The sequence below is a fragment of the Neophocaena asiaeorientalis genome, unplaced genomic scaffold (assembly GCF_003031525.2).
Source record: "Neophocaena asiaeorientalis asiaeorientalis breed wild unplaced genomic scaffold, Neophocaena_asiaeorientalis_V1.1 scaffold515, whole genome shotgun sequence".
Classification (NCBI taxonomy): Eukaryota; Metazoa; Chordata; class Mammalia; order Artiodactyla; family Phocoenidae; genus Neophocaena; species Neophocaena asiaeorientalis.
This window is the reverse complement of record NW_020175829.1, coordinates 255608-279407: the sequence shown is the minus strand read 5'-3', so window position 1 is coordinate 279407 and position 23800 is coordinate 255608. Positions and strand designations below refer to the sequence as shown.

The 23800-nt window shown below is 36.2% G+C and overlaps 1 protein-coding gene across 1 annotated transcript in view; it reads right to left on the bottom strand.

The window, feature by feature from the left end:
- Positions 1 to 23800, bottom strand: part of FCHO2 (FCH and mu domain containing endocytic adaptor 2) — a 114279-nt gene that overhangs the window by 6732 nt on the left and 83747 nt on the right. The window contains exons 18-23 of the mRNA XM_024732766.1: positions 22749 to 22852; positions 19894 to 20020; positions 15502 to 15613; positions 11818 to 11973; positions 11145 to 11277; positions 348 to 547 (exon numbers count right to left, since the gene is read on the bottom strand). Coding sequence (XP_024588534.1) covers positions 348 to 547; positions 11145 to 11277; positions 11818 to 11973; positions 15502 to 15613; positions 19894 to 20020; positions 22749 to 22852 — 832 coding nt within the window. The remainder of the gene's footprint in view (positions 1 to 347; positions 548 to 11144; positions 11278 to 11817; positions 11974 to 15501; positions 15614 to 19893; positions 20021 to 22748; positions 22853 to 23800) is intronic.

Genomic DNA, 23800 nt, shown 5'->3' with positions numbered 1-23800 from the left:
ACTAACCAGATAGGTATTCCTATAGATATGCTAGATGCTATATTTAATCCTATAAAATAATAATTATCTTTATTTTTTAAATGAAAAAAAGAAAGTTTAGAGAAATTACATACTTTGCCTAAGGGTAAAGTTGTATTGAATCATTCGAGTCTGGGTGGGGACAGCAAGACTAGTTTATTTTGGGTTGCGGCTACCGTAGTGTGACTAGTAAAATGTACAGTACCTTTTATAGCATGGTTTCTTTGGGAAAATACACTAACTTATAGGACAACTTTCAGAACTTAGGTTCTAAGACTGAGGGATTGCAATAGAAACTTAGTAGAAATTCAGAAATCTACTTAATTTACCATATTGCAGGGGGAAGGGACTGCATGTTTGTGACTCCTCCATCCACTGGTACCACCACCTGTACGTTGGAAAGCACACTTGGTGCCACCATAGCTTCTGGGTTGTACTTATAATCCACTCTAAGATCTGTGGTGCCAGCACTACATTTCCAATATGTTGCAAGATTTAGAGGAGTGGACTGAATACCATTTGATGATACCTTTAAAGAGAGAAAAAAACAAACAATTGCCTTTGACCTAAACAAGTAAACAAGTCATGTTAATGACATACACTTGAACACAAGAGCTCACACATTCAAAAATAATAATGAGGGAGCTGTCTTTTGCTAGGCGGAGTGAAGCAGGCTCATCTCACAGGTGTAAGTGTGGACCTGGGACTATTTACATCAAAATTTCTGTGGTGCTTGTTTAAAATGCACATTCCACTGGCTCCAAATGCAGAAAATCTGGAGGCACTGGTGATATAGGGGTTAGTATAGCTGCCTTCCAAATGCAGAAGATCTGATTCAACTGCTTAGGTACAGGGCACAGAAATCAGCGTGTTATGTGATTCTTATTTATGCATGTAATGTTTGAGAACCTCTCAACATTCAACATAGAATTCTAAGATTCTTTATAAGAATTCAGATTTAAAACAGTTAGAAAAACTGGATCGCCATGCAGTTCTGCAAGCCTGGAGTTAGAATACTTCGAACTTGAAATGTTTAATTTTAATCACATGAACCACAGTAAATGGTGCAATTCCTTCCAATTCTTCAGTTCCTTGCTCAAATGACTTACTCCTTTTCAATGAGATTTATTACATTGAAAACTGTATTTTCACTCTTCCTTACCTTACTCTACAGACTTTCCTTTCTCCATAGCACAACATACATTATTTACTTACTATGTTTACTGTCTATTTCCCTATGCTACTCACAGCAATTAGCAAGCACTGAATAATAAATATTTGCTGAATGAATGATAAATACTTGGAATAAACTTTAAGCCAACGTTAAGTGGCAGCACTTTTTTATCCTTTAAAGTATTTACTTACTAGAAACATAAGCCATTTTAATACAATTACCCTATTAAAAATTCAAATAAGACATAAATATATGAAATAGGAAATTCTTCTCTTGTCGGTCTTACATTTAGGTCTCGAATCCATTTTGAGTTTATTTTTGTGTGTGGTGTTAATCTTACTCCCCACTGTTAACATCATGGTACATATACTTCCAAACTTTCTAGGGATGCAAACATAGATCTGTCTCATTCTTTTAAATGGCCACAATTATTAATTTAATCAATCTCTTCCTCTGTGGATGTGTACTTAGGTGGTTTCCAAGCAATGCTGCAGTGAATATCCTTTCTACCTTCCCCCCACCACGTCCGCCCTCTAATTTGTGTGATTTCCAAACAACAGATCTCTGGAACTGGAATTGTTGAGTTAAAGGTTACATATACTCAATGATCTAACAGAGTTACCTTCTAAGAGGTTCTATTAATTCGTACTCCTATCAACAAGTGGTCACGCCTCTCCTAATAGAGCAGTCTTTTTCATTTTTGTCAATCTAATGAGGACTCAAACTGGTATCTCACTGTTGTCTTAATATTCATTGTTCTGATTACTACTGACATGGAGCATCTTTCCATAAGTTAGCTACTGAGTTATTCATCTTCTATTTCTAATTTATAAGGGCTCTTTGGTCTACCTTGCAATATTACACATGCTTTTCCCTCAGATTAAATACTGATTCTGTTTAAGGGTTTGTGTGTTTTAACCAAACATCTTATAAACACACGTATTTCTTTTTGTCTCAAGTATCTCATTCTCTCATTGCATGACTTCTGGGTTTTGTATTGTATTCAGAAAGGTCTTCCACACTTCAAGATTAAAATATGTAATAAACATTTATAACACATATACAACACACATGCATACATACCCACAGACACATATATATATATATATATTCATCCATGCTTTTATTTTCGTATCTTTACGGCTTCATTTATTATTATTAAACCTTTGATACATGCAGATTTTATTTTGGTTAAAGGTATAAGCTAGGGATTCAGCTGAATTTTTTCCCCCAAATCTCCAGCCTGCTGCCCCAGTATCATTTACTGAAAAATTCATCATTTCCACATTGTCCTGAAATGCTACTTTGTCATAGCAAGAATTTTCCATTTATTCTTAGATCTATTTCTGGATACTCTAATCTGTTTCATTCATCTGGCCATCTATTGTTGTGCCAGTTCCAAACTATTTTAAATACTGTTGGCTTACAAAGTTTTCCCATTAAAACTAAAACATTACTCCACATTGCTGTTTAAAACGTTTCTTAACTTAATTTTCTGAGCTTTATTCTTCTGAGAACTTGAAAATACTGTCAAGTCTCCAGACACAAATATATAAACACCTCCACTGAGTTTCTGATCAATATCACATTAAATTTATAAACTAATTTAGAAACAGCTAAGCTTTCCAGAATATGAGTCTTCCTTTAAATAAAGTATGCCATTCTAACTATATTCAAGGAAGCAGAGATGATGTTATGTTTCTTAACTAGTTTAAAAAATTTTTTGTGTCTTCATTGTAGCTACAGGAAAGGATGCTGTAATAGATTTTTAAAAAGATTTTTTTTAATTGAAGTATAATTGACATGTAACACTATATTAGTTTCAGGTGTACAGTGTAGTAATTTGATTTTTATATACATTGTGAAATGATCACCACAGTAAGTCTAGTTACCCTCTGTCACCGTACATACAAAGTATTTTTTTCCTGTGGTGAGAACTTTTAAAATATACTCTTAGCAACTTTGAAATTTGCAATACAATATTATTAACTTTGGACACCATGCTGTACATTACATCCCCATCACTTATTTATTTTATAACCATTAGTCTGTAACTTTTGACCCCCTTCATCCATTTCACCCACACCTAACCCCCTGCGCCTCTAGCAACCACCAATCTGTTCTCTGTATCTATGAACTTGGTCTGGTTTGTTTTTTAGATTCCACACATAAGTGAGATCATACGATCTCTGTCTTCCCTTTCTGACTCATTTCATTTAGCATAATGCCCTCAAGGTCCATCCATGTGGTTGCAAATGGAAGGAAGGTTTCATTCTTTTTTAATGGCTGAATAGCATTCCATTGTATATATACAGCAAATCTTATTTATCCATTCATTTATTGATGAACACTTGGGTTTTTCCATATCTTGGCTACTGTAAATAACACTGCAATGAACACTGGGGTCCAAAAATCTTTTCAAGTTAGTATTTTCATTTTCCTCGGATAAATACCCAGAAGGGGAATTGCTGGATCATATATGGTAGTTCTATTTTTAATTTTTTGAGGAACCTCCAAAGTGTCTTCCATAGTGGCTACATCAATTTACAATCCCACCAACAGTGCACAAGGGCTCCCTCTTCTCTACATCCTTGTCTTTTTGATGACAGCCATTCTCACAGGTGTGAGACGACAGCTTATTGTGGTTTTGGTTTGCATTTCCTGATCATCAGTGATGTTGAGCAACTTTTCGTGTATCTTTTGGCCATCTGTGTGTCTTCTTTGGAAAAATGTCTATTCAGATCGTCTGTCCACTTTTAAAATCAGATTGTTTTGCTATTGAGTTGTATGTTCTTTATATATTTTGGATATTAACCCCTTATCAGATATATTGTTTGCAAATAATCTTCTCCCATTCAGTACATTGCCTTTCCGTTTTGTTGATGTTCTTTGCTGTGCAGAAGCTTTTTAGTTTAATGTAGTCCTGCTTGTTTAATTTTGCTTTTGTTGCCTTTGCTTCTGAAGTCAAATCCAGAAAATGATCACCAAGGCTGATGTTAAGAACCTTACCACCTATGTTTTCTTCTATGAGTTTCAGGGTTTCAGGTCTTGCATTCAAGTCTTTAATTCAATTTTTGTGTATGGTGTAAGACAGTAGTCTAGTTTCATTCTTTTCATTCTTTTGCATGTGGCTATTTAGTTTTCCCAATGCTATTTTTTAACATCTTCCCAATACTGTTTATTGAAGAGACTGTCCTTTCCCCAATGTTTATTTATTCTTGGCTCCTTTTGTCATAAATTAATTGAGCATGTATGTGTGGGTTTATTTCTGAACTCTCTATTCTGTTCCACTGATCTATTTGTCTATTTTTTTGCCAATACCATCTTTTGATTACTATACCTATGTCATATGGTTTGAAATCAGGGAGCGTGATGCCTCTAGCTTTTTGTTCTTTCTCAAGATTGCTTTGGCTATTTGGGGTCTTTCGTGATTCCATACAAATTTTAGGATAGTTTATTCTATTTCTGTGAAAAATTGCCAGTGGAATTTTAACAGTTATTGCATTAAACCTGTGATTGCTTTGGGTAGTATGGATATCTTAACAATTTTAATTCTATCGATGAGCATGGAGTATCTTTTCATTTAGTTTTGTCTTTATTTCATCACTGTCTTATAGTTTTCAGTGTACAGGTCTTTCACCTCTGTGGTTGAATTTGTTCCTAAGTATTTTATTCTTTTTGATGCAATTGTAAACGGGATTATTTTCTTAATTTCCTCTGCTAGTTCAATATTAGTGTATAGAAACACAACAGATTTTTATATATTTTGTATTTTGCAACATTACTGAATTCATTTATTATTCAGTTTATTCATTATTCAGTATTCTAAGTTTTTTTTCTTATGGAGTCTAAAGGTTTTCTACATATAATATGTCATCTGCAAAGAGTGATAATTTTACTTCTTCCTTTCTAATTTGGATGCCTTTTCTTTTTCTTGCCTAATTTATCTGGCTAGAAATTTAATACTATGTTGAATAAAAGTGGTGAGAGTAGGCATCCATGTCTTGTTCCTGATCTTAGAAGAAAATCTTTCAGATTTTCACCACTGAGCATATTAAGCTATAGGCTTGTCATATATGGCATTTATTATGTTGAGGTATGTTCCCTCCATACCCACTGTGTTGAGAGTTTTTATCATAAATGGATGTTTAAATTTTGTCAAATGCTTTTTCTGTAACCCACTGAGATCATACGATTTTCATCTTCATTTGTTAATGTGGTGTATCATGTTGCTTGATTTCTGGATGTCAAACCATCCTTGCATCCCTGGAATAAATCCCGCTTGATCATGGTGTATGACCCTTTTAATGTATTGTTGCCATTTGTTCGCTAATATTTTGTTGAGGATTTTTGCATCTATGTTCATCAGGAATATCAGCCCGTAATTTTTTCTTGTAGTGTCCTTGCCTGGTTTATCAGGGTAATGCTGGCCTCATAAAATGAGTTTGGAAGTGTTCCCTCCTTTTCTATTTTTTGGGAAGAGTTTGAGAAGAATTGCTATAATTCTTTTAATGTCTGGTAGACTTCGGTAGTTAAACCGTTTGATCCTGGACTTTTGTTTGTTGGAAGGTTTCTGATTATGGATTCATATCTCCTTACTAGTAATCTATTCATATTTTCTACTTCTTCATGATTCAGTATTGGAAAGCCGGCTGTATGTTCCTAGAAATGTATCCATTTCTTGTAGGTTGTTGGCAATTTGTTGGCATATAATTGTTCATAGTAGTATCTTGTGAATCTCTGTATTTCAGTGGTAGTAGTTATAATGGCTCTTCCTTCATTTCTGATTTTATTTGAGCCCTCCTTTTTTCTATTGGTGAGTCTAGATAAAGGTTTGTCAATTTTGTTTACCTTTTCAAAGAACCAGCTCTTAGTTTCATTGATCTTTTTAGTCTCTAATTATTTCTGTTCTGATCTTTGTTATTACCTTCCTTCAACTAACTTTGGGCTCCGTTTGCTCTTCTTTTTCTAGTTACTTGAGGTGTAAAGTTAAGTTGTTTGAGATTATTCTTGTTTCTTGAGGTAGGCATGTATCACTATGAACTTCCCTCTTAGAAATGCCTCTTAGAAATTCCCATGAATTTTTGGTATGTTGTATTTCCATTTTCATTTTTTTCAAAGTATTTTTTGATTTCTCCTTTGATTTCGTCATTGACCCGTTGGTTACTCAGTAGCATACTGTTTAATCTATCCATATTTGTGATTTTTCCAGTCTTCTTCTTGTAACTGATTTCTAGTTTCATACCACTGTGGTCCTAAAAGAGATGCTTGATATGGCTCCAATGTTAAATTTATTATGACTGGGCTTCCCTGGTGGCGCAGTGGTTGAGAGTCCGCCTGCTGATGCAGGGGACATGGGTTTGTGCCCCGGTCCGGGAAGATCCCACATGCCACGGAGCGGCTGGGCCCATGAGCCATGGCCACTGAGGCTGCGCGTCCGGAGCCTGTGCTCCGCAATGGGAGAGGCCGCAGCAGTGAGAGGCCCACGTACCGCAAAAAAAAAAAAAAAAAAATTTATTATGACTTGTTTTTTAACCTAATATATGATCCTGGAGAATGTTCTATATGCAGTTGAGAAGAATGTACACTCTGCTGCTTTTGGATGGAATGTTTTCTGTATATCTGTTAAGTCCATCTGGTCTAACATGTCATATAAGGCTGATGTTTCCTTACTGATTTCTTTTGGGATAACTTATCTATTAATAAAAGTGGGTATTAAGGTCCCCTACTATTACTGTATTGATGTCTACTACTCCCTTTAGGTCTCTTAATATTTGCTCTAAATATTTAGGTGCTCCTATGTTGGGTGCATAATTATTATTGTTTTTTTGGGGGGGTGCATAATTAATACATGTTAAACATCTTCTTGTTGGATTGACACCTTTATCAATATGTAATACCCTTCTCTGTCTCTTATTACAGTCTCTGTTTTAGTCTATGTTTTTCTGATATAAGTATAGCTACCCAAGCTTTCATTTGGTTTCTGTTTGCACAGAACATCTTTTTCCATGCCTTCAACTTCCATTCTGTGTGTGTCCTTACATCTGAAGGGAGCATCTTATAGGCAGCATATAAATAGGTCTTATTTTTTTAATCCATTCAGCCACTCTGTGTCTTTTGATTGGAGAATTTAGTCCATTTACAATTAAAATAATTATTGACAGGTATGTATTCACTGCATATTGTTAATTATTTTCTGGCTGTTCTGTTCTCTTTCTTTCTTTGTGGTTTGATGACTTTAGTGGAATGGTTAATTTCTTTCTCATTATCTTTTGTGTATCTACTACAGTTTTTGCTTGGTTGTTACCATGAGGCTTACATATAACAACCTACATAACAGTCCATTTTAAGCTGCAAACAACTTAAGTTTGAATGCATTCTAAAAGTCTGCATTTTTACTCCCCCTCTATCTTCTGCTTTTGATGTCACATTTTACATCTTTTTATCTTGTGTATCCCTTCACTAATTATTGGAGTTATTTTTACTATTTTTGTCTTTTTCCTTTTACTATTCTCACTCTACGTGATTAATCCACTACCTCTACTATATATTTACCTTTACCAGTGAGATTTATACTTTCATACTTTTGTTACTAATTGGCGCCCTTTTCAGCAAAGAAGTCCCTTTAACATTTCTTGTAAGGCTGGTTTATTGGTGATGAGCTCCTTTAGGTTTTGCTTGCCTGGGAAACTCCTTATCTTTCTTTCAATTCTGAGCAATAACTCTGCTAGGTAGAGTATCCTTGGTTAGAAGTTTACTTTGAATATATTCCTTCTGGTTTGCAAAGTTTCTGCTGAAAAGTCTGCTGATGGTCTTATGAGAGCTCCCTTGGTTTTTCTCTTGCTGCTTTTAAGATTCTTTTTTTAAACTCCTGACATTTTTTTTTAATGTTGAGCCTTCTTTTAATTATTTTTTTTTTAATTTTTGACTGTGTTGGGTCTTCGTTTCTGTGCAAGGGCTTTCTCTAGTTGTGGCAAGCGGGGGCCACTCTTCATCGTGGTGCACGGGCCTCTCACTGTTGCAGCCTCTCTCGTTGAGGAGCACAGGCTCCAGACGCTCAGGCTCAGTAGTTGTGGCTCACGGGCCTAGTTGCTCTGTAGCATGTGGGATCTTCCCAGACCAGGGCTCTAACCCGTGTCCCCTGCATTAGCAGGCAGATTCTCAACCACTGCGCCACCAGGGAAGCCCTAAACTTTTGACATTTTAATTATAATGTGTCTTGGTGTGGGTCTCTCTGGGCTTCCTGGATCTGAATGTCTGTTTCCTTCCCCAGGTTAGGGAAGTTCTCAGCCATTATTTCTTCAAGTAAGTTTTCAGTCCCTTTATCTCTATTCTCCTTCTGGGACTGTTATAATGTGTGCGTTAATTTACTTGATGTTGTCCCATAAGTCCTGTAAGCCATCTCCGCTTTTTAAAATTCTTTTTTCTTTTTGCTGTTCTGATTAGGTGAGTTCCACTGCCCTGTCTTTGAGTTCACTGATCCTTTCTTTGCTTCATCTAGTCGGCTGTTGAACCCCTCCAGTATATATTTCAGATCAGTTCAGTTATTGTATTCTTCAGCCCAGTGGCTTCTATTTGTTACTTAATGTTTTCTATTTCTTTGTTGAAGTTCTCACTGTGTTTATCCATTCTTCTCCCAAGTGAGGTGAGCATTTTATGACCATTACTTAGAACTCTTTATAAGGTAAATTACTTATCTCTGTTTCATTAAGGTGTTTTTCTAAGGTTTTATCTTGTTCTTCTTTTAGAATATATTCCTGTTTCCTCATTTTACTTGATTTTCTGCACTTCTTTGTATTAGATAAAATAGCCACCCCTTCCAGTCTTGAAAGAGTAACCTCGTGTAGGAGATGAACCTTATTGTTCAACCTCGCCTTAGCTCTTGGTTGCCTCTCAAACCTCTGTGATTGTCCAAGCAGCCTATTTTATATTTAATAGCTCCTAATTGTCAAGGGTGTGCCAAGACCTGGCAGTGTTTCAAAGCAGGAAATCTGCCAGCACATAGATTCAGACTGACTAGGAAGCTAGACCCTCAGGCAGCAGCTTTTGAAGTATGCAAATACATATAGTTCTGTGAGACTGAATACAAATGTTAGCCCTGCTGGCCACCAGATCAGGTGATCTGGAGGTGTCCCCTGGGTGACAGTCATAAAAATCAGGGCTCCAGACGAGTGTATAAGTTCCTTTCTGGGAGATACTGGTGAGCTGTAGCAAGGCAGAGGGAGAGTGAATTGACTGCATTCCCCCAGGCTATGTTCCCTAAGAGCATATCTGTAGATCCCTAGATGTGTGTCAGACCAGAAGCCTGCCCCTTAGGCTGCTGCTCCAGGCCAAGCAAATGGGTCTCTTTCACAGAGACACTACGGGTGTTTTTCAGTCTGCTTTCTGTGCATCGCCCTGGGGGCAGTAGCCTGCCAAAAACTGTCTCACTGATTGTTACAGTCCTGTGGGACCCAGAAATGCAAGCTCCCCTGGCCTCCAGAGCCAGGAGATCAAGGGTGTCCCCTGGGCTGCAGCTGCAAAAACTGGGGCACCAGACATCTATAAAAACTCCCCTCTTGGAGATACTGGTGTCACAGAAGAGAGTGCAAAGATAACACCCACTGAGGAAGGGGGAAAGAGGTCTTGAATAAAAAGCCAGCTTTAGCATGAGAGAAGGGAGAGCCCACTGGTTGGAGTGTAAAGATGGCACCCACCAAGAGAAAAAGTCTATAGTAAAAAAATAAATAAAGTGGTGCTTGCTGGCTTTAGCAAAGTAGATGGAGCAAGTAAAAGAGGTGCCCTCCAGCACCTCACTCCCTGGAGAGTATCTTAACACGCCCTGGCCCCTCAAGCCGATGCTTTAAGATCAGCAGATGAATCTCTTTCACATGTAGCCCATGCACTTCTCAAATGGCCGCTTGCATGCTGGGACCTAGGGTGCTTGGGTTTGCACGCAAGCCCTTTAAAGCCGTTTCTCAGATCTCTACAGCCCTCTGGTTCCTGTGGATACGAGCTCCACTGGTTTTCAAAGCCAGGTGTTTTAGGGACTCGTCTATCAAGTGCAGGTCTCAAAAGCTGGGGTGTCCATGCAGGTTACAAACTCTTTGTTCCTCAGGGAGAAGCTCCAGATTTGTGAGTTCCATCCAGATGGTGGGTTGCCATGATGGGGTTGAGGCTTATGGTGAGACCGTGTCTCAGCCTCTCCTACTCGCCTCAGTGTGGCCCTTTTCTCATTGGCTGATGTGAAGGAGCTGTTTAGCTATCTTTCAGGTCCCTTTCAGAGGGAATTGTTCCACATGTATCTGTATATACACCGTGTTGGTGTATCCATGGGAGAAGGTGAGTTCAGGATCTTCCTATACCATCTTGGACTACCTCTCCAGCTCTAATTAGTTTTTTTATTGTGAATATCTTTCTCCATTAGTTTTCCTAACTGGCTGTTTTGAAAGCCATTAATTTTTGTATTAATTTTTTAAATGACCACTTTGCTAAATTCTCCTGCATCAGTTTTTCAGTTGATTCTCTTGAGTTTTCCAGAAATATATCACCTGTAATTAATATTATTTTTATATCTTCCTTTCCAATATTTATCACCACTTATTTTATTCTCCTGTCTAACCGTACTAACACATCCAGAAAAATCTTATACACTAACAGGAATAATGACTTTCCTGACTTTCAGTGCTTTAGGTATTTCATTATTAAGACTGATATGCTGGTCTTTCCAGGTGAAGGACATTCATATATTTATATTTGCTCAGTATTTTAATTGGTAATAGACAGACTGTGAATTTGATCAAACTGGCCAAAATCTCCAGAGGCTTATTAACAGATTTTTTTGATTTTGAAACATCCTTGCATTGCTGGAATGAACTTCACTTGGCCATGACATATTATTCATTTAATGATATGCAAGATTCTGTTTGTTAATAAATATTTTAATTAAGGATTTTTATAAGATGACACTCACCTGATACTTTAATACATCTACATTATAATAAGAAGCAGCTGGATTTTGCTCTGATAGCTTCTTGAGGTAGATAGTAAGAGCTTGCATGTTCATCCAAAAATCTTTTGTGTTAGAATCACATTGTGATGGATCACTGTATGTATAAGAAATATTTTCATTATTATTTATATTATTATTTCATATTTATTTATTTATCTTTATCCTCTGCCTCTCTGTAGTAATTTGGTGACCTGGCAAAGACCAGTAGAAATGAACCAAAAGATGGGATGAGGTAAAACTAAACTTAGGGGATAAAGAATGGAACATAGCAGAAAGTTGCCTAAAAGATGTGAAGATGTACAGTAGAGAAGGATTTAACAATGACTACTACCACCCACCAGCACAAACAAAACAAAGACAGCAGAATCCTATTTAATCGCAATAAATAATTTTGATAGTCTTCAAATTGAATTACTGTTGCTTTGAAGAAGAAAGAAAAAATTTCTTAAAAAGAAATTTCACCTTCAAAACAAAAGTACACAAACCTGGGGATTTCCCTGGTGGTCCAGTGGTTAAGACTCTGAACTTCCACCACAGGGGGCACAGGTTCGATCCCTAGTCAGGGAACTACAATTCCACATTGCCCCACAGTGTGGCCAAAAAATTCAAAAAAAAAACTGAAAAGTACACAAACCTGAACACAAGTTGTGCATTTGGAAGAATTTGTTCTAGTCTGTTGATATTTTTCACCCTGAAGCAGAGCACAGCTGGGGATGGATTACTAGTGAAGACTTTAATAACTCCGCTTGGAAATGATATTGTCATGTCACCAGTGATCTTCACAATACACCTGGAAGTAGGCATTTTGGAAAATTTAAATAGTTTAAATAAGGCATTTTAACCTCCATTTAAAGCATATTTAGTTTTAAAAGGGCTTTATTTATATATATAACCTTTTTTCATAATTACCATGAATTATTTTTTCAATTATAAAAAATGATTCTATGTGAAATGATATATTCATCTAACACCAGTTTTTCCTAGAATTAAATTCCAAACACAAATGGAAGCACACTGATAATACTCCTTCACTTGTTTGCTAACACCATCCCTGGCTGTCTCATAAGGACACTGTTTCCCTGGTAACACTATCCCCAGCTGTAGCTATTTTTCCTCCAAACCCCACAAAGCACTGAGCCTGATGGTGGCAGTGGTAGATGTCCTCCTTGCTTCTCATTGCCCCTTACAACTCTATATTCCTTCTTCCTTCTGAAAAACCACCAGCTTCGTTTGAAACTCACACCATCAGATTATACTACTCGCTATCCCAACCCTCCAAGTCATCTTCAACATTCCCTTTCATTTTCTGAAAATTATAGCTCCTGGCCCACTGTCAGTCTGTCTCTGCACAACTACTCCTATCATAAATTTTTAGTGATTTCAATATCCACACAGATAATCCTTTCAACACCTTGGTCACCTAGTTCTTCAGCCCCTTGCCTTCAATGATCCTGCCTTCCTTCCAGCCTACCTCAGCCATACTTCAGCCCCTCCATCATCTCAGTCTGATTCCCCACTCATCGGATAGTCTCTTCCTACTTCTCCAACTCATTCTGTCCAGTACTGCATCTCCAATCTCATCAAAACCCTCCATAATCCATTGTTCCTACCACCTTTTTCACTAATTTTCACTCTTCCTTCATATCCTCATTTCCCCCTATCTTGGGACTTCATGGTCCATCAATATACATACTCCTTTGCATAAACCCTCCCCTTGGTTCTCCCTCACTTGACTATGCTTGTTTGGCAAAACACAGTCTTAGCTAAATCCAGCTCCTCACCTACATCTATATGGCCGAACATGACTAGAGAAAAACATATAATGATATAGCCAAAACTCTCAGTTGGGCCCCCTTAGTATTACCTGGAAATTCTACATCCCCTAGCTCTTTTCATACCTTCTCCTTTCTCCTCTAACTCTAACCTGCAAAATTCCCTCCCCCACCTGCAGTCAACGACTTTCCTTTAAATTTTACGGATGAGATAAAATCAGAAAAGAACTTCCTCATACTCTCACTACTAAAATCCTAATCTCCCTGACTCTAAAGGCATCCATACCTTCTGCCTTCCCTCCTGTTTCAACAGATAATCAGTCTATGCCCCTAAGGTTAACTGTACTGAAGCACATCTCCTCTTACATACTGAAGGACTTCACTCATGCAATTGTCCCCTTTCCTGTAGATTCAGTTTTTTCCATAAATATTGGATTTTTCCCATTAGCATACTGAAATGTATATCATCTTTAAAAAAACCAAAAACTAAAATTAATAAAGGCCTCCTCTGATTCTCCCATCTCTCTCCTGCTACCACCCTGTTTCTCTGCTTCTACTTAGAGCAAAATATCCTAAAAGAATTGCCTAACATTTGCGCTCTTGAAATACAGTTGTCTGTATTTGCACTCTTCAAATACAGTTGTCTGTATTTGCATCATCTCCTGCTCCTGAGCGCCCTCGAAGCAGTCTACTAGAGCTGCTCTTGTGAAGGTCATTAATGACCTTCACGTTGTTAATGATCAATTTTTCTTGACCTGACGGAGAGCATCAGATACAGCTTCACACCTTCTTTCATGAAAGGGTTTATTCACTTAGTTTCTGGGACTCTGCTCTACTGGTTCTCTTCTCCCCTCTCTTGTTGCCTGCTGTCCCAAACTCCATTGCTGGATGATTCTCATCCTCCTGTTTTTAAACACTGAAGGGGGCCAGGACTTAGGTTCTCATCAGATCTCTTCTCTACACCCTAATGCCCCAGGCTTTAAGTATCATGTACAAATTAATGACTACCAAATATTTTAGCCTGCACCTATCTCTGAACTCCAGAATCATGTATTCAACTATCATCAACTCAACATCCCCACTAAATTGCGTTAATAAGTACTTCAAATTTAACAATCTACTCCCTCAACAAATCTTGACAACTCTGTTTTCAAAATACATTCAGAATCTCATTACTACTCACGATCTCTTCTGCTAATACCCTTATACAAGTCACCATCATCTCTCACCTGGACTTCAGTGGTTAACCCTTTCTCTCTGCATCTACTCTGGCTCCTTCTAGTTTATTCTCCATTTGGCAGGCAGAGTGCTACTTCAAAAACATAAGTAACCTCATCACTCCTCTACTCAAAAGCCTCTACTTGCTTCCCACCTCACCCACAATAAATCCAAACTCCTTATCATGGTCTACAATGCCCAGCCTGATCTGTTCCCTCTGTGGACTTATCTTTGACTACTTTCCTCCTTGTTTACTCCTACTCAGTGACATGGTTCTCTTTGCTATTTCGTGACTATGCCAAGCATGCTTCTACCTCAGTCCCTTACACTTACTGGAATGCTCTTCACTCACCTATCTGCATGGCTTGCTCCTCCCTCAATGTCTTTCAAAAACAACCTCAAAAAGGTTTTCACTGATCATTCTACCTAAAATAGTAGCCCTCTGTTGTAACTTTCTATCCCCTTACCCTGGTTTATTTTTCTTCATAGCATATATCAATACCTCTCCTTTTCCTAAGTAACATTATTCGTTCATCAAATATTTGAGCGCTTACTGTGTGTAAGACTCTGTTGTAAGTGCTGAAGGTACTTTAGTAAACAAAAGTTCTTCTCTACAGAGCTTGCATTATCTCAAGTGAAAACTAAGAAACTTTCACAACAATGCAAGCTTATAACAGTCTTACACATATTAAGCACTCAAATATTTAATGAATGAATAATGTTATACATGAAAAATAAGGGTGGGGTGATGGTGGTGGGATGAATTGGGAGATTGGGATTGACAAATATACACTAATATGTATAAGATAAATAATAAGAACCTGCTGTATGAAAAAATAAAATAAAATTCAAAAAAAAAAGAAAAATTAAGGGTGGTCATTCACCCAAAGATCATTTTCTTAATAGAAGGAGGTTAAACCAATCCTTCAAGAGTCGCCTGTAAATAGACATGCACTCTAGGTCTCTCTTGCAAACATCACACTTTCACCAAAGATATACATTAGGCCAAGATTCAGAGTTCTATCCCCATCTACGTCAGCTGCCACAATCCTGTTGTACAGACATGTCAAACAACAGATTTGTCATACTGGTCATAAAGCCTGGGCAAAAACGTACATAAACTTAGAAAAAAGCCAACAGTACTGATTATAGTGACTTCTTAAATTTGAAAGACAATATCTAAATGACTATAATTGATAGCAAAAAGCAGGTAAACAAGCAATAGAAAACTCTAATAGAGAATCAAAATGTAACTCTTAAAATTTACCACCAAGCCCCCTGCCCCTGAAACACACACACACATATACACGTATCTTTTAAAAACTAACTTGGTGGGATCTGCCCCTTTAAAGTAGGCATTAACAGATTCTGTAAGGGCGACTGCCACAGGTAAGGTGTCCTGATTTCCAAGGCTGACAGGACTGGGACCTCGTGACACACCTAGAATAAATACAATTCATTTGTTAAATCCTATAGAAAGATATTTATTAAATACCAAGACAGAGTAGACTCAAAATATTAGCTTGTCACAAGTGACTCTATTACTGGTTTCAAAGATGCCCCAAGTATAAATCTGGTTAAAAAATGGAGCATAAAACAAGTTGGACAAATAAAATATGACAGGAAAATATGTCACAGTGACTTCAATTTTAAATAGAATGACAAAGAAGGGTTGGGTTAAGGAATGTCAGAAGGAAAAAGCCCTTCACCTGAAGAGCTAAAGATACTAAAATATGGCTTCAAAACCATTCAGATACTAAATTCTTTCAGGTTCTACTAATTCACATATGTAAGATCATTAAGCTGGATTTTTCTATTTAAGGTATTTCTATACATTAGCTATTTCTAAATGAGCAGTGTAATGTAATCATGCACTACTCATTATTACTGTAATTCTCCTTTACCTCTTCTTTGTCTTATGCTTGTATTATATTCCCATATTACCTTTCCTCAATAAACATGACTAATAACATCATTTTGAGGTAACATTCCTGACATAAAGTTAACTCAGTAAGATACCTTTAGAGTCAAATCATAGAAAGGGCAGTGTTTTAAAAGAGTAATAAAATGTAAACAAATTTAATGTATCTGTTCAGGTGTTTTTTAAAACCTAAAATCTGGTTTATTTCATAACAGACAAATCCCTTAAAACAGTGCATTGCCTTTTTTTTTCTTTACAAATGTACTCTCTCCATTTATGCCTTACCATTATTGTTATTGATTGGAAAGTGGAGCATTTCATTTAATATACAATATATGATGAAATTTTGTAAAAATAAGTCAATTGGGTAGTTAATTATGATTATTCATTCTTAAAGAAAAATATGTTGACCTAGGTTATTCATTTATCTCTGAAATCTGAATGTATGTTTTTTTGTTACATAAATGTTACACCATGTTCATAGCCATCAGATATTTTTATTTCAGATGTGAGCTACTTTTGCGATACCTAGAGTGTTGTTAATTCTAACAAAAATCAGTACTAGCTTTCTTTGCCTCACAACTAAACCTGGGCTCCTACAAATAGTGAGAAAGAGCTTTTGTTACCTTTAGAGGCCAGGAAGATTCTGTACTGTTCAAGATTTTGAAGAATTCTGATTTAGAAGGTTCTTCATAGTTTAAAAAAAAAATGACTCAGTGATTAAAAATACATGGAAACAGGAACTGCTGTTTCTAGGCCACTGGGAAAATTAAATTCTCCCAAACAAGACAACTTAAAATTTCATATGAAAATAAACTCAATAATAAAATGTATTCACAAAATCACAACAGCTACTATCTACTAACCACCAATATATGCCAGACACTTTGCCAAAGAGGCATGAAAGAAATGGTGCCTTTCTGAACCACAAGTAGTTTTTTTCTGCAAAGCAGGAACATACTTTGTGGGTGACGGGCTGCAACAATGAAAGGACATGAAAATGTGTCTGGAGAAGTGTTTATAACCCAGATCAGGACATGGAAGACCTTTAATTTTATCCTATTGGCACTAAAAGCCACTGAAAATGTTTAAAAGAAACATGATTGTGTTTTTCATTTTGTAAGATCACTGAACACAGAGTGAATCCTGGATTGAAAAGAAAAATGACTTGGCAGGGATTCAAGTTTGGATCAGGTGAGAGAGAATTAAATGAAAGCTAAGGGCTTGATCAAGAGGCAGTAGTTTCTAGGATATGTGATTACAACTATGCAAATACATGTTTGCGCAGTGGGAAAATTTCACTATAAATCTAAATTAGTTCAATTTTTTAAAAAATATATTCTATACTAGGGTCGCTAGAAATTCAGGAAAGCATATTTTCAGAGAAAGATGAAGGCTATAATAATCTTTTATTAGAAAAAATTCTATGCTCTTAAATCTAAAATTAATCTTTTCCCTTAGGTAACCTACACAAGTGGATATCTACACACAGTCATGGGTAACATTAATGCCTGCTAGGACTTTGACATTAAAAATCAAAAGAAACCTACAAAGTTATTCTTTTCAATTATCCAATTTGGGCATACAAAATGAGAATTCTTGAAATAGTTTCCCTGTAAATTGTTAAGCCTGTTACTGAAATATTGGCAAGAAGAAAAAAGTACTGGAGAGTTAGGAAAAAAACTCAAAATCCACTTAACATTTTGGCATATCCCCTTTTGTATATTCCATTTTTGTTTCCAAGATCATATTGTATATGCATCCTTCAAAAAAATGTTTGACACAGGAAATATGTGCTTAAGTCCCTAAAAAAGTCTAAGTGTGTACTATATTATTCAGAATAACTCATTTTTTGGAAAAAATAAATTCCTTGGATGTTCTTCTTTATAAGGATAGTATGCATGCATTCTAATTTTGGTTTAATTGTTGCATATTTACAATTGTGTATGTTTTGAAAATGCAGAGACATAAAGCTGAAATAAAGGGTACCTACCTTTGTAACAATCAGTGAATATTTTTGTGGAATTCCTTTCAGCTCCGGGGTAAAAAACAGGGACTCACCCCCAACTACTTCCTACCTCTTTGCTTCTAACTTCAGCTCACTGTATGAATGGTTTTCGTATGATTGATAGCCTTTGCTTTGTGGTTTTTATATTATAGTTTCTTTTTTTTAACTGACATATTCTTTCTGGTTCTTTCCTAATCACTTTTTCTCTGCTTCTAATAGCTTTAGAGGTAAGATTTGTTGATATTTCTTAATGTTAAGGAGAGAAGAGCAGGAGGGAGATGGAAGATAATGCAAAAATAATGTATGTTTTTATAATTTATCCACTGCTATCAATGGATCCTGTATAGAAACTGGACATAATTAGTACAAAATTGAGATAGTTAAACCTTAGAGTTATTCTTGATTTCTGAGACACCATAAATTGCTGGAAAAGGAAAAATTAGATAACAGAGTATTTTAGATACACTTTAGGGTCATTAGTTAACATATACATCTGCTTTCGATACAATACCTTGTGAAGTCTCACAGTGCTTTTCAATTTCAGAGAGTGTCCCAATCAAATTATCATCTTCTATCATATTTAAATAAAACAAAATATTGCAGGAAAAGAAAATACTTTCAAGAACAAGAAGAATCAAAAACTTAAATCTAAACAGGGAGCTGAATAAACATCACAATAAAGAAAGAAATTTTTAGGAAGATTTAAAGAAACTGTCATATAAAATCCACATTACATCACATCCTGCCTGCCTGTATCATCACCGTCACCTACTTGTCGTTCTCCTATTGCCAGCACTGGCCCAAACTACAAACAAATATGTACCAACTTAATCAAAATTAAAGTTTCCATCACAAATAGAAAACGTTCTGAATAATCTGGAGATAATGGGAAACGATTAAAGCAACTTTGGTTACCAGGACCTGCCTGATTTCTAACAGGACCCATCTATGTTCTTTATGATTAAAATACAGATTCTGTGGAAACAAAAGGTAACAAAACCACATATACAAACAAAATGTAAGAATAAGGTGCTTGTTACAGCAAACAAAAAGACTTATTGAATATATTGTTTACATAAAGTCAGAAGATGGGAAAAACAGTATGTTCACAAAAGTATATAAAATAAGATGGTAACATCATGTTCAGACATTTAGAAATAAAATCATTTATCTCATTTTAGCCTATCCACTCATGCCGTTTTTACAATGGCTACATACAGAAGGCCCATTTCTCCTGTGTGAGTTTTGACAAATCAAATTAAGTATAATTAAATCAGCTTAATTAGGGCTGGGATTCTTAAACTCAACATGCATCAGAATTGCCTAGAAAGCCTGTTCAAAGATTGCTAGCCCCACTCCAGAGTTTCTGATTTAAAAGGTCTGCATTTCTAGTAAGTTCCCAGGTGATACAGACAGATGCTGCAGGTCCCAGGACCACACTGCAAGCACAAAACCCCTTCCTTTCACTGAATCAGTTGCTTTTAAAACAAATTTTCTTAGGAATATAAGTACCAATTCACAGTAGAAAGTATTGCATCATATTCTGCCTTCAACTATTTATATTGGTCAGTAGTTTGTAAATTTGATGCATTCTTAACAGTGCTAATCATGGTTAAAATTCTCTATTCAGATAATATAAAATGTGAAAGAGAAAAGGAAAATGTGGCTAGTTTGATAATGCCAGGTGTGTTTCGAGAAAACCAAAATGTCTAATGCGTAACTCTTCACTACCCTCAGCCTGATCATATTTTGGATGTTAAATTTTGCATGTAATTTATGATAACCACTTACCTACTGGAGTATTGGCAGCACTTAGTGACGCAGAAGATGAGATAGAGGAAGAACTTTCTGCCCGGGCTAACGGAGCAGCAGGAGGTGGGCTGGTATTGGAAGTTATAGGTGGGCTGAATGGCCTGGGCTTAAAAACAAAATGTCATTTACCAAAATGCTAAAACAATTCCCCAGTTATCAGAAAAGATTTTTAAGTATCAGGAACATTAATTTTAAAATACTAAACCAAATTTATTGTGTTTCTTAAAACTCACAGTTAGAGATGACTAGGTCAAATCATTTTCAAGAATATATTAAAAGCTGAAAAGGCTATTTTAAAATAATGCTGTCAAGAGAATCTTTGTATATAAAACTTTTTCCGTATTTCATAAAGTATGCTTAAGATAGATTCTCAGAAGTTAAACTGTTAAACATTATGAAGGCTTTTCATACATAGTGCCAAACTGCTTCCCATTTGGGTAACTCACTTTACCCTACTGCCTGTAAATATATGAGAATATTTCTCTGCACTCTTGCCAGCAATGAACAGATAAGCCTTAGAAGAAGGAAAAATAATAAAATTTAAAACCTTTTAGCTAATTCTGTAGATAAAAATAAAATTGGCATTTCTCTTTTATGAGTTGTCTGTTAGCTTTGCCTGATTTAGTTTGGGGAGGTCTTAGTATTATCTGAGCTTTCACTAACCCTTTATTTGATGCAAATATTTTCTTCCTATATATTGCTTTACTTCTGGCATTTACAAATCTGTGCACATTTTCCTTATAATTTATTGCAATGCTTCCTCATTGAGAAAGTTTACCCCATTCAGAGGTTTGAGAAAATCTTAATTCTACTGTCTTCCCACTTTTCTGGTTAAAAATAAAAACAAATATGAAAAATATGATTCCAATTCATTTATCTTTTACTTTGGTGAATGTTTTTTTCCTTCCAAATTCCTAATTGTTCCAATAATACATTAGCAACACTTCCTGAGGTGTTTCATTTTTAAAATATGGAATATTGAGCTTAATTAAAGAAAACCTTTTCCTGCTTCTAAAAGTTATAAGTAAATGCAATATTTATTTAGTGCCTATACTATGTGTCAGGTCTTGGGTACTAGATACAAAGCAGTGAATTAGACACTGTTTCTGTCCCCATCTATTTGAGGAACATGAAAAACAAGGCGAAAAACAACCAACAAAACCCTGTAAGCATTCATACACTAAAATTATTCAACTCTACTCGCATGAATATAAATTTATAGATATACTCTTATAAAAATTAGATTATACTGCCCCAAATATTTTACATTTAGTAAACCCTTGTGCCCCCAATTAATTATTTTTAAAGTATTAGTTCCAGAGAATGGCTTTTGGATGACTCATTATTATGGACAGCAGGTTGAAAAAACACAGCAAGGTGTAAAATGTGGCTGTGGAAATATACAGATGGAGGTGGTACAGGACATGAGGTGACAGGCATTATGTAAACTATTAAGGCATTAGCAAAGTATTAAGGATATGAAATTGGCTAAAGCATAGTCCAGTGAAGGAAGCATACACAAAAACAGTACAGTCATCCCTTACACTTTAAATCATCTCTAGGTTACTTACAATACCTAATACAATGTAAATTCTACGTAAAAAGTTGTACATGCAATGCAAATGCTACGTAAACAGTTGCTAGTGTGTGGCAAATTCAAGTTTTGCTTTTTGGAACTTTCTGGATGCCCCCCCCCAATATTTTTAATCTGTGGATGTGGAACCCATAGATACGGAGAACTGACTGTGGGTCAACTTTATATACAATGTGATTGATGCACTAAAAGAAACATGAGCAAGTGTATGGGTATAAGGAAGAGAATGACAGAGGATGATTAAGTCCACTGTGGGGTGGAGAGGAGGAGTAACCATCAAAGAGGGCTTCACCTAGGTGGTGATATGTAGCAGGGTCTTAAAGAGAGCAGTTTCCTACATAGAAAACTGAGGGGTATTTCAGACAAGAGGGAGTACAATAGAGACATAGATACGTAAAAGAGCACGATGTGTTTGGGGAACAGTGGAAAGTTTCAAGTGGCTGGAACCTAGGTTGCAAAGAGGAGAAAACTGGACAGTTAGTATGGTAATGCAGGTTGTTGAGTCAACTTTATGAAGAGTCTTGTAGATTCAGCTAAAATATTCAACCACGTGGATTATAGGCGTACCACTGTAGATGTATATATCAGGGGAAAAAGATTAAGCTTGACATTTAGAAATTTAATTCTGGCAATTAAACTGGCAAGTGAAAGATGAAAGTAAACCAGAACAGACTGAAGGAAAGAAGACTGGTTTGGGAGAGCCTGACTCTCAATAGAACCCATATATTTTCTTTCGTTATCTGACAACTTTCGAAGACCAATGCCTTTTTCTCTTTTTAAGCAATGTGTACTTTTACAACTCAATTAAGTGATGTGAACTCCAGACTGCTTATGTATAAAATAAAGAAAGCTGGACTAGATGCCCACCAGGACTCCCCTGGCAGTATACTCCTAGGTCTAAGAACAGGCCACCATTTTTTCCTTAATATTTGACTTTAAGCAAAATTATATGAAAATTGCTTCTTAATTATGAAACAATGGGTACTGAATTGTATTTTTATAATGTGCTAACTTTCTCAGGAAATCTCTTTCCTCCTGAACAACGGTCTTGCTCCACAGGTATGATCACTGAGTTAATATGGGGAAGTGAAGGAAGTATCAGCAGGAAAAACTTTTCTGTACTTTGAAGACTTGAGTAGAAAATTCCAAGCATTTAGCAGTAAAGGGACATACAGAGAAATATCATTTGCATATTAAATCAAAACAGTTATAATTTAAAAGAAAACACCTGAGTACATACTATTTCATTAATCCCACTGAGTTTTCCTGAAGTAAGCTTTGGTCTGGAAGCAGGCCTTGGAGGTGGGACAATGGTACCTACAGAAAGAGGAGTTGTGGGCCTGGCTGGTGGGTGGAAAAAGAGAATTTGAAGAAAATCATTAGTATGTACCAATCCCTAGATAAAAACATTCTATTACAGAGAAACTATTAGGATTCAAAGCTCATTTTTCAGAAGTTCTTTTTCTTTAAAATGTAATTATAGCTATTTGTGAAATGCTAGGAATGTATCAAGCATGCTTTTTTCGAAGATACCAATAATATTCCTGAAAAAAAAATTAACTTTTCAATAAAACTGACATAAATTGTATTCCTGTTTCAATTATTTATACATATAAAAATTAAATCTAATAAGTAAGCTGGTGAAAACCAGTTTAAGGCCTAAGGTCTTTAGTTTACTGCCAATACTTCTACTTTACAGTTATTTGCAAGACCAAGCCTTTGAAGCAACATCTTCAAAATAATAACATGAACTCTAAATAAAAACATTTACCTTAATTAAACTTGTAATCTCACTGTTAAGTTGAAACACACTGTGCCATTTTTTAGTGAAAATCAAACATATCTTTATAGTTTACAAAAAAAATTTCCACAAATCACTATAATTTTTGGTAAATATAGAAAATCATATATTGACTTCATAAATCCTACATAAATTTAGTGTTCAATGTTTTTCAACACTATTTGCAAATGTTGCAATTTTAAAAACCAGAAATACTAACCTCAGTATTCCTAATTAAAAATAACTCTCCAGGGACTTCCCTGGTGGTGCAGTGGTTAGGAATCCGCCTGCCAATACAGGGGACACGGGTTCAAGCCCTGGTCCAGGAAGAGCCCACATGCCACGGTGCAACAAAGCCCGCGAGCCACAACTACTGAGCCCGCGTGCCACAACTACTGAAGCCCACGCGCCTAGGGCCCGTGCTCCGCAACAAGAGAAGCCACCACAATGAGAAGCCCACGCGCTGCAATGAAGAGTAGCCCCCGCCTGCCACAACTAGAGAAAGCCCACGC